Below are 16,792 nucleotides of genomic sequence, written 5' to 3'. Positions count from 1 at the left end.
AAGTGAAGCGTCTTCCCTGACCCCAGGAGCAGGAGGGGAGGGTACCCGCCGGGTCACTCACGGGGGCCTCTGTCATCCTGTGAAAGGCCGGGTGTAACATGACTGTAGACAGCCCTGGGACAGGGGACAGCCTGGACTGAAAGCTCAGGGACCCGTCACCACAATAACGTGCCACCTCCCACAGCTGAAAGCAATTAACTGAAGAACGCTGGTCTGTGCTCGGAGCTCTGAGTTCCCGCAGAGGATGGACACCTGAGACGACAGTCCCATCCCTTCCCCAACCTGGTGGCCCTTCCTGGAAGGAGACTGCCTTCACAGAGCAGGTGTGCATCGCCCTGGCCTTGCAGAGACAGCTGTGCCCCCTTCCCTCATGGAGGTGACCCAGCTACATGATTCTGACCATCCGTGATGGATAAAGAAAGAAAACACCCAAGCACCACAGGGAGCCAGCAATCAGAGATGGGGTGCATGGGACCCTGGTTCCTGCGAGACAGAGGAGCTGAGGGCAGAGGGACAGCGTCGGGACCCAGGGAGTCTGTGGCCAGGGCAGCACGGACACTGCAGACAGGAGTGTGGTCTGTGGGGGATGGAGCAGCCCCTGCCCCCCACTGTCCTGCTTGAGGGAATTGGGGATGCACTCCTGTGCCCTCCTCTTCTGAGTCTGGTCCACATCCATACAGATCACCCCCCAACCCCGGGCAGGAGGGGCACAGTATCAGGAGGGGCACTTGGTTGATGCCCACTTCTCCCACCAGGGCTCCATGTGGATCCTACAGAGAGCCCAGGGGCCCTGAAGCCCCAAAGAGCTGGGAGCGCAGCCCTGCCTCTCCTCTGGCACAGATGCTTGAGCGCTAGGACCACTGGGGATCCAGGAGGCTTGCAGCACCCCCCACTCCCCATCTCCTGCTTGTACCTGTGGACGCCCCAGAGCCCACATCACCTGGAAGGAGATGGGCATGGAAGGGAGCGAGTCAGTGCAGCCAGAACGAGGGGATCGTGTGTGGGGCTGGCACCACCCACCCTCCCTCGGGTCCCAAACAGAAAGGACACCACAATGAGGTCCCCGCTCTGCCCTTCCAGAAACCCTTTACCAAGAAGATGCTGCTGCACCTCATGTGGCATGAGGATGCCTGAATGGAATTTTAATTAAGAAGCAGGAAGCCACATCTTCAGGAATCTTCCCTTGGACACATTTCTAATTAACCACCAGGGCCCACGGCTTCAGTCCCTGCCAGTGAATATGCAACAAAGTCAAAAGAAGGTTTCAACTCAGCAGCTGGGGAAGGGAGCAGGGGGTGAGAGAAAGGGGGGCTGGCTTCACAGTATTTAGGAAATATCCCCGTGGGGGAGGGGAGCAGGGTGGTGGGCTTCAGTGCCGTCCACAGACCGTCTCTAAGTCCCTTCTCTCACCGCCATCACTGGTGACATGGGAAGCTGGGTTTGTCATCAGGATTGGGAGGCATTGAATGAGGACACCAAACGCACAACTGTCTCCGGCTAGTCCCCTCCCACGCCTTCAGTATCAGGGCCGCCCAGGGTGCCTCAAAGACAGCACCCTTTGGAGAGGTAATAAACACAGCCTGGACCCCACCCTGGGGGTGTGTGGACAGCATGCTCTGGAGTCTCAGCCCAGAGTGTGGAAGAGTGTTTTGTGGATGCTCAGGGTGGGCAGGAGGGTTGTGGGGGAGATTTCCTGGGTCAGCCCCCAACACCTGTGGGGAGAGATGCTCAGACTGGGACAGCATGGGGATGCCTCACCCCTGACCAGACCCCAAATACTGAGCAGGGTGCAAGGATGCTGTTCCCCTCTCCCCAAAGCCCCCTCCTCACAGGGCTTCCTGAGAACCCCCACCTCCAGGCCCTGGAGTTCAGGGGGGTGACCCCTGGGCAGCCATGTGGTTCAGGCCCGACCAATCATCTGTCTCCATCTCAGTCTCCGTGATTGGCTCTGGGACAGGCACCTGACCCACAGGAGCCAATCAGAATCTGCCCTGTGACTTCTGCAGGGACTGCTGGGAGCAGTGCCTCCCTCCCCACCTTGAGCTGAAGAGTGTTGTCAGGGTGCCAGCTCCATCAGGAGCTGTCCTCCCCAGGAAAGCCTGCCTGATCCAGATGGAGACAGCAAGGAGGCAGCGGGGCCATGCGCTGAGTAGGAGATACCAGCTGACATCACTGAGTGCCCAGAACCAGCCATGTCTGATTTCCCCGTGCTTCCCAGGACTGAGCCTTTTCTGCTCGAGAGAGCTCAAGCTGGTTTACTAGCACCTGGGGAGAAGGAGGAGGAGAATACCAAGAGGAAGACGGCCAGGAGAAGGGGAGGAGGAGAGGAAGGGAACACCTAAAGCAATACAGCTGCAATCAGGGCCAGGAGTTTATCATTCAGTCTGCTCCTCTATAAAACAGAAATCACCGTCTCTTCAAGTAGCTATTTCAAGGGCAAGGAAAAGAGACATTTAATGTAAAAACATCTTTCTTAAAAGATCTCTATAAATTTAAGCCTTTATCATTAATGTTAAATAACTTCACCAGAAACCAAGTACAAGGACCCAGGGTTAGAACTGTGACCTAGGTCTAGCCAATCAGAGCATTTCAGAACTTTGGCCAATCAAAGCATTTCATTCCTCTGGCCATAGGGAGGGCTGATCAATCAGAACAGTCTGTTCCTCAGGCCAGTCAGAACATTCTGCTTCCCAATCAGAACATTCCATTCCTCTGGTCAATCAGAGCATGTTGCTCCTCTGACTTCAGTGAGAGAGGGGGTCAATGGTGGGCAGAGTTCCAAGTCAAGCCCATTAGAAATGATGAGAATCAATCATAGGATTTTGTGGGACATGTCAGCAGAACAATAGCAAGAAGAGCAAAGGAGTTTTCTCCCCCCAAGATGAATACTGAAATTTTGTGTGGTCCTAAGAGTTTCTTACCAGCATCTGGGGCAGCCTAAGAATGGAGCCGACTTACAGGAAAATAGAGCTGAGATGTGAGAAGCCAGAAACACGTGGAGATGGCCATGTCTGAATCCTGAACCCAGAAGCCACGGCAAGCATTCCTGACTATGAGTTTATAAATCCAGATTTCTGTCAACCTCTCTGAGTAGGTACTTCATAATCACAGGAGTTCTGTTACCTGTGGTTCCCAGGGAGCTTTGACTAAAACATCCTAACGCAGCCTTGGATCCTGCATCTCCTTGACCATGGAGATGTGCATGTGAGGAAATTATGAAAGAACAGCGAGAAGGAAAAGAACCAGCTGGGTCTGCACTGCCCCACCTGGGTGCACACCCATACTGGTTGCTTTGGTGGGAAAAGCACCAAGGGCCTTAATCTGGTCTGCATTACATCTGAAAACATGGCCGACCTTGCCAAGTATCTTTTGGAGTAATGAGGCTCTGGGACACGGGCCACATGAGGAGCTGTAATAGGACTGGTGCTGCCACAGCCTCGGACATTACTCCCGGGGATCCCAGCCCCATCTCCACATAGCCCAGTGCTTCCTCTACTCCACTACCCCCAGCCCCACCCAGCTCCACACCCGCAAGACAGAGAACATACCACGATGATGAACAGGGCAGGGGCCACGAAGGCCCAGATGGCGCCATTCCCGAGTGACAGCCAGCAACTGTGGAGGGACACAGAAGGTTACATCAGTGCATCGCCCCACCCACTCCAGCGCGGGGGCCCTGCATCCACAAGAGGACAGGGACAATGTAGGCATGGTGACCATAATATCGTCAATCCCAACAGACGTGCCCGTATCCTGCTCATGATCTCAAGAGCATTCCACTCTTGGGAAGAATGTTCTGGGTCTGCAGACTGGCTCAGGGAAAAGAAGGCTTTTACAGGTTACCTAATTAGTGAAAAACTTCACCATCTCTGCAGAGTCTAGCCAAAATCCAACAGAGGCTTTCATTTCATTATGATAAATAAATAGGCCTTTGCCTATTGGAGGAGTGAGGAGGCATCATGTGACACAGGACTGACCATCTTCATCGGCTCATCAGCTATCTGTCAGTTCCCCTCCTGGCAGTGCCCCCTCAACTGAGAGGAGTGGTCCCAGTGGATCCCAGCCATGGCTCTGATTTCCAGAGAAGCCTTGTCTGGGATGTAGGGTCCAGTTTTAAGGTTGTGAAATTCCTCCTGGCTTCTGAGACGTGATTCCAGGGGCTCAGGCAGGACCACCAGGCCCTCTACTACCTCATTTCTCTCCAGAGCTTCAGAACTGCCAACAGCCCAGGTGTCCCTTAGACACATCCCTCCCTGGATCTGGGGGCAGCCCCAGGGGCCTGGCACACCCGCTGGGATCTGGTCAGGCCCACGACACATCCTCCCTGACTCAGGACGTGGATGTCACCTGGTCACTCACTCACACCTACTCAAGGAGCATGGCCCCTGCCCCCAGCTCTGCAAACCCAGAGACACATCATCCCCTGTGACTCCATAGCACCCTCCGAAGCAGGCGCTGTGATGATGCTCGCCTGCAGAGGAGGAGGCTGAGGCCCAGGGAGGTTAGGGGACCCAAGCCCATGCTCCTGCACCTGCCTTTCTGACCCCAGTCCTCCCCCCCGAGACCTCCTGGATCAGGAGACATGAAGTGTCCCAGACATGAGACAGGGCCTCTAAGAGACTCGTTCCTGTCTGGAATCCAGACCCTGGAGAGAAGAGCCTCCTGTCTGAGGATGTGGCATCTCTCATGGAAACACACGGTGAGTACAGTGGTCCCTCTGCAGAGGGGCAGCTCCGACCCAGGCTCCCTGAGAGGGTGATGGCTCTGCAAGAGGAAGTCTGTGCTTTCCACCATTGTCATGCAGAGTGTTAAGTGCACACGCATCTTCAGATCCCCCATCCCCACCAGACACTCAGTGACCCTCCGGACATTTGCCAAGGCTGCCTCGCTCTCAGGCACGTGTGTGGGTGAGAGGCTTATATCAGACTCAGACCCTGGAGCTGAGCCACGCGCTGTGGGCGGCCAGCATCTGCACTCCCAGATGGAAAGAAACTGAACAAATGCCAACGAGATGTGTCTGAGATGAAGTTTCTTCTTTTAATTTGCGCCTTGACTTCAGATACCACGCAGGCTTGCAAGGGATGGGCCAGAACAATGGTTGTTTAATCATTCTTCCTTCAGTATGCACTCAGACAGCACTTTCTTTAAAAGCCTCATCTCCAGGAAATTGTTGCCCTAAAGTGGAATAAGCCAAATTCCTCCCAGTTTAGCAACTCAGTTGAGAAATTATCTCAGGCTGAAGTCATGACCAAGTTTAACTCCCTCCCTCTTCTTAAACTCTTTCCATGGTGTCTTCTTTCGGTGACTCCTCAGGAGGGGGCAACCTCCTAAAGACAGTTGAGCTAAAGCCTTTTTCTCTTTGGGAGGAAAGGAAATCAACTTTCTAGAACCTGAACACCTGGCCTGGCTGCCCAGCACCACCCCAGCCTCTTCTTGATTCAACTCTGGACCCACCAGCTGCAGTTTCAAAACAGTGGCGTGAGGTCTAGAACATAGAGGGTCCCATCTGCTGCCACCCCCATGAGAACCTTGGGGCCCCCGCGGGCGCACACCGGTCTACAAGCACACAGTCTTGTGTTCACTCGGCTGTAACTCAATGAGACTTCTTATGAACTAGGCACTTGCTGACCAGCACAAAACTGGGCTCCACAGGTGACCAGACAGCAAGTCTAGGAAAACTGCAGAGATGGAAAGTTCCCATTAGAAACCTGTACCAGCCACGCAGTCCTGGAGGCACGAGGACCCCCTCGTTGCTAGTTTCAAGGTGGGAGAAAGCCCAAAACACTTTTTTTAAGAACCTGTCAGGGCTGGAAGATGCCAGCCTTGGACAGACCCCTCCCCCAGAAGAACACAGGAAGCCAATGAGCCGGGGCCATGGGAACCCTCCCCATGGGAGTCCTGCCAACACAGGAATCGCCCTTTCACTTACTTCTTACTTGTTCCATAACTGTCCATGGCAAAGACTATTGAAATGATACAGATCACAAGAGGAAAACCTGCAGAAAATAATAGCAGAGTACCGTATTAGCGCCAGTCTCTTTTGATGCATTTATTCATTTTATACCTGATGGATACAAAAAACTGTGTGCTGAGTGCTGAGGGCACAGAACAGCCTCTAGGCTCCAAGGACTTAAGAGTCTATAAACAAAGAGATAACACACATGTGCATTTTAGGGCAGATCCGTTATGAATCTATTCTGTATCTGAAAACCGCTTCTGGCTGCTCAGAAAGCGGCCGTGCATACCCAGGGCCTCTGACTGATCAGTGCCGTGAGCACAGGGTCTCCCTCTGCTTCCCTGCAAGGAAGGGACGGGGGAGAGACAGCAAGGGGTCCCTTCCACCCACTGACCCTCCCCTCCAGGAGAAAGGGCTCCTGACCAGGAAACTGCACTTGGCAGATGCCAAGGAAAAAAGGGTGGGGGGATACATTACAACAAGTGGCTCTCTGTTGCCTGCCCCCGAGCTGAGACTGTCCCACCCATGGGAGACCTGCTCCAGGACCCAGAGGGAAGCCTGATCCTCTACCCCCCACCTCCACTCACTCCAGGCCTGGGCACCTCAAGGCCACAGCCCTCCTGGGATGTCTGGTGGCCCGGTCAGTCCCATGCCTGCCCTTCTGAGGATCAATTTTAAATTATCTTGAAAAGGGGTTTCTGGAGAATCATCCCATCTCTGAAACACTTTGTCTTGATGTCAAAATAGTCTGCATCACAGGACGTCTGCACAAGACAGTCATCAGGCTCTCACAGGAGAAGAGCAGCCTCTGGGGAGAGGTGTTGGGGCCAGGAGGAGGTGTGCCTCTCACCGCTGACCCGCTACCACACTGGGTTCCCCACCTGTATGCACTACCTCCTAGAAGCCAAAACCTTTCCAGATGTTGGAGCCGCTGGCTGCAGGCCTCCTGCCTTGATGGACCCAGAGTTACAGGAGACAAGCAGGCCCTGTAACCTGGGACCAGGCCCCCACCCTGCTGCCCACTCACTGAGGGCCTCAGTTTCCTCAGATGTCACAGGGAACCCCTACTGTCTGGCTCACTTGGGGTGGGAGGAATACACGGGACCTGAGATGGTGAGGGACCTTGGCATGATGCACCAAGGTCCCCCTGCTCCCATCTTCCCAAGGAAGCCCAAGCCTCGGGGTGCAGGAGAAGTAGGCCCTGCAGGAACACTGGGTCCACAGGACAGCCTGGCAGGTGCATATGGGGCCCTGCAGAGGCCCCAGGGCCCCGTTTGGGTGGGTTCTGAAAGGCAGGAAGAACTGGAGGGGCCAGAGAGGATGGATTTTCAAACTCAGTGGTTGAGGCTTCATCTGGAGCTGCCACACCTCTCTCCGCTGATCCTGGCCATGGCAGGGGCCCAAGTCAGAGGCTGTCATCTCTTTACTGCCCAAATTTAAATGGAAGAGTCAAAGCTTCTTTTTCTGCCTTCACAACTGCATTGTGATGTGTTTCTCCCACGATCCCCAAAGCAACACTGACAGTCCTTGGTCATGGCTTCCCCAGCACCATCCTCTGTGTCCTGCAGAGGACAGGCCACGAAAGGTGACCAGAAAGGTCTGAGAAGAGGGCAAGCTCCACTCTCTGCTTTCTCTGAAACATGCTGCAGAAGCCACGGCGATCAGGTGAGGGTGTTGTTAAGAAGGAAAATTCACAGGCAGCAGGAAGAGAAGCATGGGAGCAGGATGCAGACATCAGCCAGCAGGAAGAGCCTGGGCTTTGGAGCCAAATGACACATGGTTCTATCCCCAGGGCCACCCTGGACCAGCTGTGCAGCCTCAAGGGCTCAGCTGAACCTCTCTGGGTTGCCAGGTTCTCACTCTGGAAATGGAGGCGACATCAGGCTACTGTGAGGACCATAGAGCTGAGGCCATGGACGTGATCAAGGAGGCATTGATGTACAAAGCCCATCTCTGTACAATAACCTCCACTATTACTAACAAACTCAGATGTCTTTTCCACTGTTGCCTTCATCTGAAATTCACACCTCAATAACCCATGCAGACACGTGACCTGCTTCTGCAAACAACTTGAAGTCCCTCTGGCCCTGTCCTCTGGATGTTGACTGTATGGAGCTCAAGAAGTGCTTACTTTGGATTTCCCTGGTGGCTCAGTGGTAAAGAATCCACCTGCCAATACAGGAGACATGGGTTCAATCCCTGGTCCAGGAAGAGCCCACATGCCATGGCACAACTAAGCCCGTCCACCACAACTATTGAGCCTGTGCTCTGGAACTTGGGAGCCGCAGCTACTGAGCCCATGTGCCCTATAGCTTGTGCTCTGAAACAGGAGAAGCCGCTGCAATGAGAAGCCCATGCACCAGAACTAAAGAGTAGTCCCCACTCTCTGCAACTAGAGAAAAGCCCACACAGCAAAAAAGACCCAGGAAAGCCAAAAATAAGTAAATAAATAAATCTTTTAAAGAAAGAAGTGTTCTCTTTGGAATGTGGTGACCTTTCAGAGTAACCACATTGGCTGTTGCCTCCTAAGATCCAGGGAAGTGGGGAGGGGTGATGTAAGGAGTGACCATAAGGAGCATTGCTATGAAATATTAACCTGGACACACACAGCAACACATGGAGAGGATGGATAATATGAAATCCAACACAGGGGCAGGGATATCTCAGCAGAAAGGGGCAGAGAGATAACAATGCCAGGAGACAAGTGGTCCACCCTCTGGTAGAAGTCACTGAGGTGGTATTCTGGATGCCTCGCTCTGGGCACTTGAGAGGTTTGCACTTCCATATCCAAAGCTGTTGGATCATCGACTTCTTCTGGGCAGTGAGTTGTGAACAGAAGGGACACATGTCTCTATCAGTTAAGTGTTTAATTTCCAGGGTGATATCCACCCGGACCATCTTCTCTCTCACAGCAACCAGCTATGGCTCAAGGCAGCAACTTCCCCATCACCCTGGGCTGCTGAGGGACTGCCCTGAGCAGAGACCCTCTGCGGCCACCAGCCCACTGAGGACACACAGTGTACACAGGAGATAAACGTTGCTGTTTTCAACCGATGTGAGTTGGAAGCAGCTTGTTATGGCAGCATGATCTAGCCTGTCCTGACTCACACACCTCCCAAGATCTTGGTACTATGTCACTTCCCTGGGACACCAGCATGATTTCAGAGAAAGGCAGGGTCTAAAATGAACTACAGTGAAGTTTTCAACCCTAGATGAGTGAAAGTTAAAGTGTTAGTTACTCAATCATGTCCAACTTTTTGCCACCCTATGGACTATATAGCCCACCAGGCTCCTCTGTCCATGGGATTCTCCAGGCAAGAATACTGGAGTGGGTTGCCATGCCCTCCTCCAGGAGATCTTCCCAACCCAGGGATCAAACCTGGGATCTCCTGCACTGCAGGCAGATTCTTTACCATCTGAATCACCAGGGAAGCCTAGATGAGTGGACACTCACAAAAGAAATGAAGTCATAACAGAGAAAAATGAAGGAAGCCGCATTTCTTTCGCTTCCGAGTTTATGATCGTTTCTCTGACCACTTCTGAATTTGTGGTCAGAGATTCATGTCTCCTGCACCAACACGTAAACAAACACTCAATTGTTTATCACTCACCTCCTCTCCCAGTTCCCAGGTAGACTCCTTGAGGACAGAGATTACATCTGGCCCACCTTACAAGTTCAAGCATAGGGCCCGACATATGGCAAAATCTCAGGTAGGTTGTTCATGGGACACCTCCAATTCCAAGTCAGCTAAAACCACAATCCTTGAGTTTCAAAAAATGATACCGTTTGAAGGTTGCTGTAAGAGCAGGCTGAAAATCGCTAGGGAAGTGGCCTCTCTCTGGGGGATCCTTCCTATAGTGTGACCTCCCAGGGCCCTGGGTCAGCCTCTGGCTCCCTCCTAGTTAATAACTGCAGGTAGAGAGAGTCCAGCCACCAGCAGACTATCTGTACTCAGGCCCAGAACTAAGTCTAACCAATCTGAAGGAAGGATGCAGTTCTGAGCCCTGGTGAAATCAGTTAAGGGGAAACAGACTGGAGACAGAGGTGGCAGGCCTGCTGGAACCCACCCCAGCCCTCTATTTGCAGGGAGTCTCTGATGGAAGCTGTGCAGGCCTAAGAACACCCACAGGGAAGATACTGGGACCAGAAACCACACAGCCACTGCTGTCAAGCAGGAATGGAAACTCAGGGTTTCCAGATCTCCTCATTTCTCAAAAGAACACCCACAGGGAAGATACTGGGACCAGAAACCACACAGCCACTGCTGTCAAGCAGGAATGGAAACTCAGGGTTTCCAGATCTCCTCATTTCTCAAAAGAACCCCATAATTTTATGTAAAACTTCTCCATTTTTATATATTGGCAAATATTTCATTGTTTTTCCTCTAATACATTGCAGGCTAAAGAAGCCATCCTTCATGGCTGGATTGGATTGTGACCCCCACCTCTACCCTGAACCAGCATAGATGGCTCCTGTCCCTGCAGAGACAAATTCCACACTTAATTCATTTCAACCGTCCTTGCTGTGGCTATGGGGTGTGTATGTGTGCACGTGCGTGCATGGACACGTACACAAAATCTAAACTGTATGGCCATTTCCATAAAAAAACTAGTCATCACAGGTGGTTGATCACACATCATCCTGTAAATACTTACTAAATTAAGACAGAAGTCAGAGGCAGGAGCAACCCGCCTCTTTCAGGGAGTCACAGCAGGATGGAAGGAGACGGTCATGCTTGAGTGAGGCCCATGAGTCTCCTCTCTCCCCATTTCGTTAGCCAGCTCAAAGCACAAAATAAAATGTTTGTCTGCTCCCTGCACCACGAGAACTGTGAAAATTAAATCTACTGCAAGAAAACTAGAAAGGAGTAGCAGGTCCCTGATGATGGACTAATGCTTTATAGCAAATGCAAGAATGCCAGGTGTCCATTACTCTGGCAGGAAGCAGGGTCTCCTGTGTTCTGGGGCTCCACCTCGAGATGGGCAAGGAGGAAGTTCAGCAAAGGAGTCACGTCGATGGGAAGGTAACTCCCAGGATAAAGGGCCACCATAACTGATGAAAGTTAGCTTTTAAAAAAACACAAGCATGTATAAAGTCTCTGTAAATGTTCCTAAGGGATTGCTGCAAATTAAGAAGAATTTATTCAAGAAAACCTACTAAAAATAGAGAGTAAAACAGAGAGACTAGGACACCTGGGCTACAATCTGCTCCACTCCAGGCAGGCATGCCTAACAAGACAGACTCCCTCCCCCGGGGCCCAATCCAAAGCCACAATACCTCCCTGGGGCAGACTGCCTGCATATCTCATTCTCCTTAACACCACGGTGGGTGCAAAAACTCTATTCCAGGGAACAGCAACCCAGAGATCGGGAATTCCTTTCTGCCTCCAACCACAACCCACAGTCTACAGAGTCCACATAGGGTGTGACTGGCTGGGAACACAGGGACCCGACCGCCCTCCCCCCAGGGCACCCATGCACTGTGGCATTAGAGGCTGCCTCCCCTGCCCAGCGCCCCACACTAAAGCTGGGTGTCAATCCAAGAGAAGCAGGCCACTGTTCCCGCACTGGCTCAGGAGCATGCCTCTGAGACCTTTCCTAGACAGAAGGGAAGCCGACCATTAGAATAGAACACTCCAAAGCACTCCCCGTGGGAACTGACTTTTTTGAAAAAAGAGTGTGGGGAAGTTCAAGACTAAGAGCACCTGGCTTCCTCAAGGTGTTTCACATGAAGATGAAATCGCAACCCACCTCTGCCCCCGGCCCCATTCCATCCCCACCTCCCCATCCCATCCCCACCTACCCCATCCTATCCCATAGTAGTAGCGGTGCTTGCTATCTTCTGAGCCAAAGACCTTGATCACCATGCTGTAGAGATGCAACCCTTCTACCAGCATCCACGCAAAGGCGCTCAGGAAGAAGTAGTGCAGGAGCGTGGCCATCACCTGGCACGGGGCCTAGGAGCAAAGCGATGCATAGAAAATAAGTTCTCTCAGGGTGTGCGCAGCGGGTGTTCGCTGTTGTCTCAACCTCCCTCCACAGATTTTCTGATAAGTGCCCTATGGTCACGTGGCTTCATTTCTTTCTGGCGAGTCTCATTTTGCTTTTCCGGGGGCGTGGGGGGGGGGGGGTGGTGATTTGAGTGGAGCACGTGACTCAAGCAGTAGCCAATCAGAACCCCTCCCAGGCACAGTGATTGGTTCATGAGAGGGCAGGGGATTGGCCCAGCCAATCAGCATAACTATCCCCATCCCTGCCACAGGATTGGTTCAGGGCGGGCATGTGACTGGCCAGGTAGATGGCCAGTGCTCCACAGTGGGCGGAGCCATCAGCAAGCGGGTTTCCCTCATAGCTCCGGATGTAAGGCCCCTAGCCTGGAGCTTATGAAGTAACCTTGGCTCTGGAGCGGGGAGGTGCTGCAGAGCAGTGTATGAGGGGAATGGAGTTGAGGGGAAGAGAGAAATCAGCATGTGACGTGTCTGTTTTAGTTCTCCACTTCAAGATGTTGGTTACCTACCTGGAGCTGAACGGCCTGAGTGACACAGCCACTTCCCTGGAGCTTACTCTCAAACAGGTGTGTAACACACAGAGATGTACAAACTACCTGTCATGCCTGCTTTTCTTGGCTCTTCGGGGCACTGACATCCAGAAGGCCCACCTGCCTTCTCTCTGACTAGCCGGCCAGGGCAGGTGTGCTCCTCTCCTCTGTTCAGAGCATCACGGGGCATCTGGTCCCTCCTGCTCCTGGGGTCATGGCCACAGCTTCAGGCTCAGCCATGTGGCCTCAGATTCTCCCCAGGACCTCTATCAGAAATTTCGCACACCGCCCCCCGCCCCCCAGCCCCTATGCTCTCTGTAAATTCACAGCCACCCATCCCTAAGCTCAGATCAAAGGGCCAGGGAACCAGGAGTCGGGGAGGAAAACAAAGATGAAAACAAGAACAACCATCTCTGTGGGGGCTCTATGTCCTGTCCTCCCAAGGCCCCTGGACAGTTACTTCTTAGGGGAAGAAAAAGGAACAAGTTGCTAAAATGCTGTGTTTCTTGTCATCAGGCTCTGTCAAAGTTAGATATAAATATGGGACATATCTATTATTTTTGTGGTCCCAGTACTCATGGCTCCGTGTCTTTTAGGACCAGCTTCCCCTTTCGTCTGGGGACCACCTTCGCCCCCTATACACACACAGAGGCTCTGATGAGACCAGCCACCACAGTCACCTTTCCTGTCTGTCTCAGAGGTCATCCAGTGGGTGGATCACTCAAGCAGATCCACCCATTGGAGCCCTGCCTGGGATTTCAGATACATGGGCTCTGAGAGGGAGAAGGCTCCCAGCCCCTAAGATCACCATCTGGACCATGAATGCCTGGACCACTTCCCCTCCTGCTGCCATCACACCACGGGAGTTCACTCCTCTCAGTGTGACTTGGGCCAACAGCATCAGCATCACCCAGATGCAGGATGGAAACAGGAACTCTAGATCCTGCTGAACCCGAATCTACATTTTAAGAAAATCCCATGTGATGGTCCACAGTGGAGTTTGAAAGGCATTCAGTAGGAGAGAATGAGGCTGGTGCAGGCTCATCTGTCCATGGCACAGCGAAGAACTTCTTAGATGCTTGGATGAACCCCTAAACCTGTGAGCAGAGGAGAGTAGATCTCTCCTTAGGCAGAAGCTCCAGGACAGGCAGGTGGACTGAGAACCCTGCTGGGTATGAGGATAAGAGGCTCTGCTAACCCTCACTTAGGGGGATAAAGAGTTCATCTCCCTTTAGCCAAGTGTGATTGTATCTCAGGACCACTGATTCATACTGCTCGGTTCTCCTTCTGTCCTAGTGTACAGCAAGCCCATCTCTGCTTCTTCTTCCCATCAACCAGGCTTATAACCCACATCACCCAAGCCTGGGTCATTCTGATCTCAGGATTTGACTTTCTGTGAGATCTAAGACCTCCTAGTTCCCCGGAGAATTCCCTGCCTGATTCAAAGGGTACAGAAATGTGGATCTAGGTCTTCACAGTCCCTTTGTGGAGAGTACCTGCCCTGGGCAGGCAGAGGAGGGGTGTGGCTGTGTGCGGTCAGAGCAGAAATGGAGAGCAGTGTCTGCAGCAAGACCGAACGAGGTCAGACTTTGGTCGGCACTTACCTGGGCGAGTCACTGTAACCCTCTGTGCCTCAATCCTGCCTCTGTGGCATCACTTCCTGGGCTTGTTATGAGGATTAACTGAGTGAATCTATGTAAGTCCTCAGCACAGCACCCAGCACGTAGTCAGGGCTGTACCTGTCTTCATTACCAAGGCTGATGTGAGCAGGAAGGCCAGTTCATGCCAGTCATCTTCCCTGTCTCTCCCAGAGGAACCACAGCCTGGCTATCTGATGGTCTGAATTCCGAGTTGAAACCAGCAGGTGCCACCCCTGCTGATGTCCCCCTGGTGGAAGGAGGAGGGGATGGGAGGGAGGCCCACTGTGGACACATCAGGACCCAGGGGACCCACTCACCGTGCCGGGCTCGAAGCGGAAGCTGATGAGCAGCAGGACCTGGGCCACCAGGACGGCGCAGGACAGGTTGGCGTGGATGTGGTAACGCTGGTTCCGGATAGTGCTGACCGAGCTGGGGGCAGAGAGGCACCAGCTCAGCTGTGGCTGCCCCCTACTGCTCCTCCAAGGACCACCAAGGAGGTCTTAATAAGCCTGCCTGGGTGCTGCCATTTCTGGTTATGAACCCTCAATGGCTCCCTATTACTCTTGGAAATGACCCAGCTCATTCCACAGGCCCTGCAGGACCTGACCCTTGCCCATCACTTGGACTCAGCTCTTTCCTTCCTCTAATCACAGACACCCTTTTCTGGTTTTCCAAGATCCCCAGCCCGCTCCATCCTCGGGGTCTTTGTACCAGCTATTACTCTGCAGTGAAGTCCCCTCCAGGTCTCCCCTCGAAGAGAACTTCCTGAGCCTGAGGGAGCCCCACTTCCTCTCTGAGCTGCCCTCAGGGCTCAGACGGCTGTGGAGATGTGTGTTCAGGCCTTCGCATCCTCACTTGTCATCTGCTTCCCCACCCCCACCCCCAATCAGGCACGCTTTTACTATCTTGGGTGCAACTGCGTCCTCAGAGGTGACTATAGGCCTGGGTGGGTTGGAGTAGGGGGGTGATGGGTTTGGACTTGCTGAGCAAATAGCTGAGGAACAAGAGAATCAAAGCAGGAACATCCTGAGCGTAACACTGGGGCCCTCCAAACCCACCTCCATCTCCTCTCACCTGGCTCAGATCCCACCAGAAGTTCCTGTGTAGAGTGGGAACCCCCGCTCCGCCCCCCAGAGTGCCCAGGTCCCTGGTGGGCTGCAGCAGGGTCCCAGGGAAGCTAACAGCCTCCCCTGCCATGTGGCTGCAGCCCCCGGACCAACCAAACCCGGGACGCCCCTAGACAGAGTCACCCAGGTGACCGGTGTCCTCAGGGAACAGGGCAGGTGAGGAGGGGTGCCAGCTTCCAGGAGGAACCCCGTGAGCCAAGGAAGCACCTGAGCACCCCTCGAGACTGAGGCCCATCCAGGTGTGAGTAACACGCCTTCCTCGGAGGTCCAACAGCCCTGAGGGGAGTGTGCAAACCCATCTTCCCAGCTGACTGCCCAGACTCTCGGCTCTGATCTTATTTTTCTGTCCCAGTCCTGAAAGACCCATGGGCAAACTTAGCTGCCAGTATCCACTCGGTGGTGGGGGTTGGGGGGATCCCCTCAAGCTCTGACCAGACTGATGTGACTTCAGCCAGAAGGGGTCCTCCAGGGTTCTTACCCCTGGGGCTTCCCGCAGCCCAGCCCCACAAGGATCCGGCTGCTTTGATAATATTTTGGGTCGGGGGCGGGGGGTGGTCCTCTGTTCTGGCTCTTTCCTGGTCAAAGGTCAGAAAGCCCTTTGGGCTGGGGAACTTTCCAGAACTTTCCAGCTTAGCTCAAGCCAGGTGTCCTCCAATTCGACAGCCCCTCCTCTCTCCTCTGTCTTTTCCAGCACCCCACAGGCCCCCCACACCCCAGATTTCAAGACAAAAGGTACTTGAGGAACAACCACCCCCCTGTCACACACCGTGTGCAGAATCTAAACAGAGGCCCGCATTTGCCGCCCCAGCCCCCCACTCCAGTACAAGTGCCAGAAGGGAAATCGAGGTGGGCAGGGGTGGCACTGACATTCGCACGAAGCTGCCCAACCTCGGAGGCCCCGGGGCAGGGCAGAAGATGACTCACGAGAGCACGGCGAAGGTGACCAGCGTGATGGCCAGGCAGAGCACGGACAGCGAGCAACCGATGTAGCTGATGGACGAGAGCGCCACCTGGTGTCCGCGCGTGAGCTGTGCGGGAAGCAGAGCGGAGGTGGTCAGCCATCTAGTCTAGGTCCTACAGGGGGACTGGCCGAGCCCAGTCCCTGCCGCCTGAGCCTGATTGGGGGCGGGGGGTGGTGCGGGGGCCAGAGGGTTCCGGCTGGAAAGGGTCCCGGGCTAATGCACAGTTGAGCACCAGGTAGTCATCGGGCCGTTCTGAGTTGGTGATGACCGCCAGTCCCTGCCTCTGCCAGATGCCCCGCTGTTGCCATCAAGAGTCCTTTGATGTTGGCCCTTGGTTCTGTACATTTCAGATGCGCCAAAGGGCTCCACCAATCACTCAGATTCCTCCACCATCAGTCTCTGTGCCTCTACTGCCTACCCCTCTCCCACCCATTCCCATTCAGCCTGCCTGCTCTGTGCCTCCCTGTCTAGAACGTGACATCCACAGCTGCCCAGGAGATGTAGTGTTTGCTTAACAGCCTGACCCATAAGCCCTGGTTCAAGTCGCAACATGCCCTTGTCCCCAGTCA

At 53.7% G+C, this 16,792-nt stretch overlaps 1 protein-coding gene across 2 annotated transcripts in view; it reads right to left on the bottom strand.

The window, feature by feature from the left end:
• Positions 1-16,792, bottom strand: part of ADGRD1 (adhesion G protein-coupled receptor D1) — a 174,306-nt gene that overhangs the window by 18,618 nt on the left and 138,896 nt on the right. For both annotated transcript variants that reach the window (XM_043902127.1, XM_043902126.1), the window contains 5 exons: positions 16,186-16,289; positions 14,452-14,563; positions 11,760-11,913; positions 5,930-5,996; positions 3,549-3,615 (listed from right to left, as the gene is read on the bottom strand). In XM_043902127.1, coding sequence (XP_043758062.1) covers positions 3,549-3,615; positions 5,930-5,996; positions 11,760-11,913; positions 14,452-14,563; positions 16,186-16,289 — 504 coding nt within the window. The remainder of the gene's footprint in view (positions 1-3,548; positions 3,616-5,929; positions 5,997-11,759; positions 11,914-14,451; positions 14,564-16,185; positions 16,290-16,792) is intronic.

The sequence above is a fragment of the Cervus elaphus genome, chromosome 5 (genome assembly GCF_910594005.1).
Source record: "Cervus elaphus chromosome 5, mCerEla1.1, whole genome shotgun sequence".
Taxonomy (NCBI): domain Eukaryota; kingdom Metazoa; phylum Chordata; class Mammalia; order Artiodactyla; family Cervidae; genus Cervus; species Cervus elaphus.
This window is presented reverse-complemented; position numbering and strand designations above follow the sequence as displayed.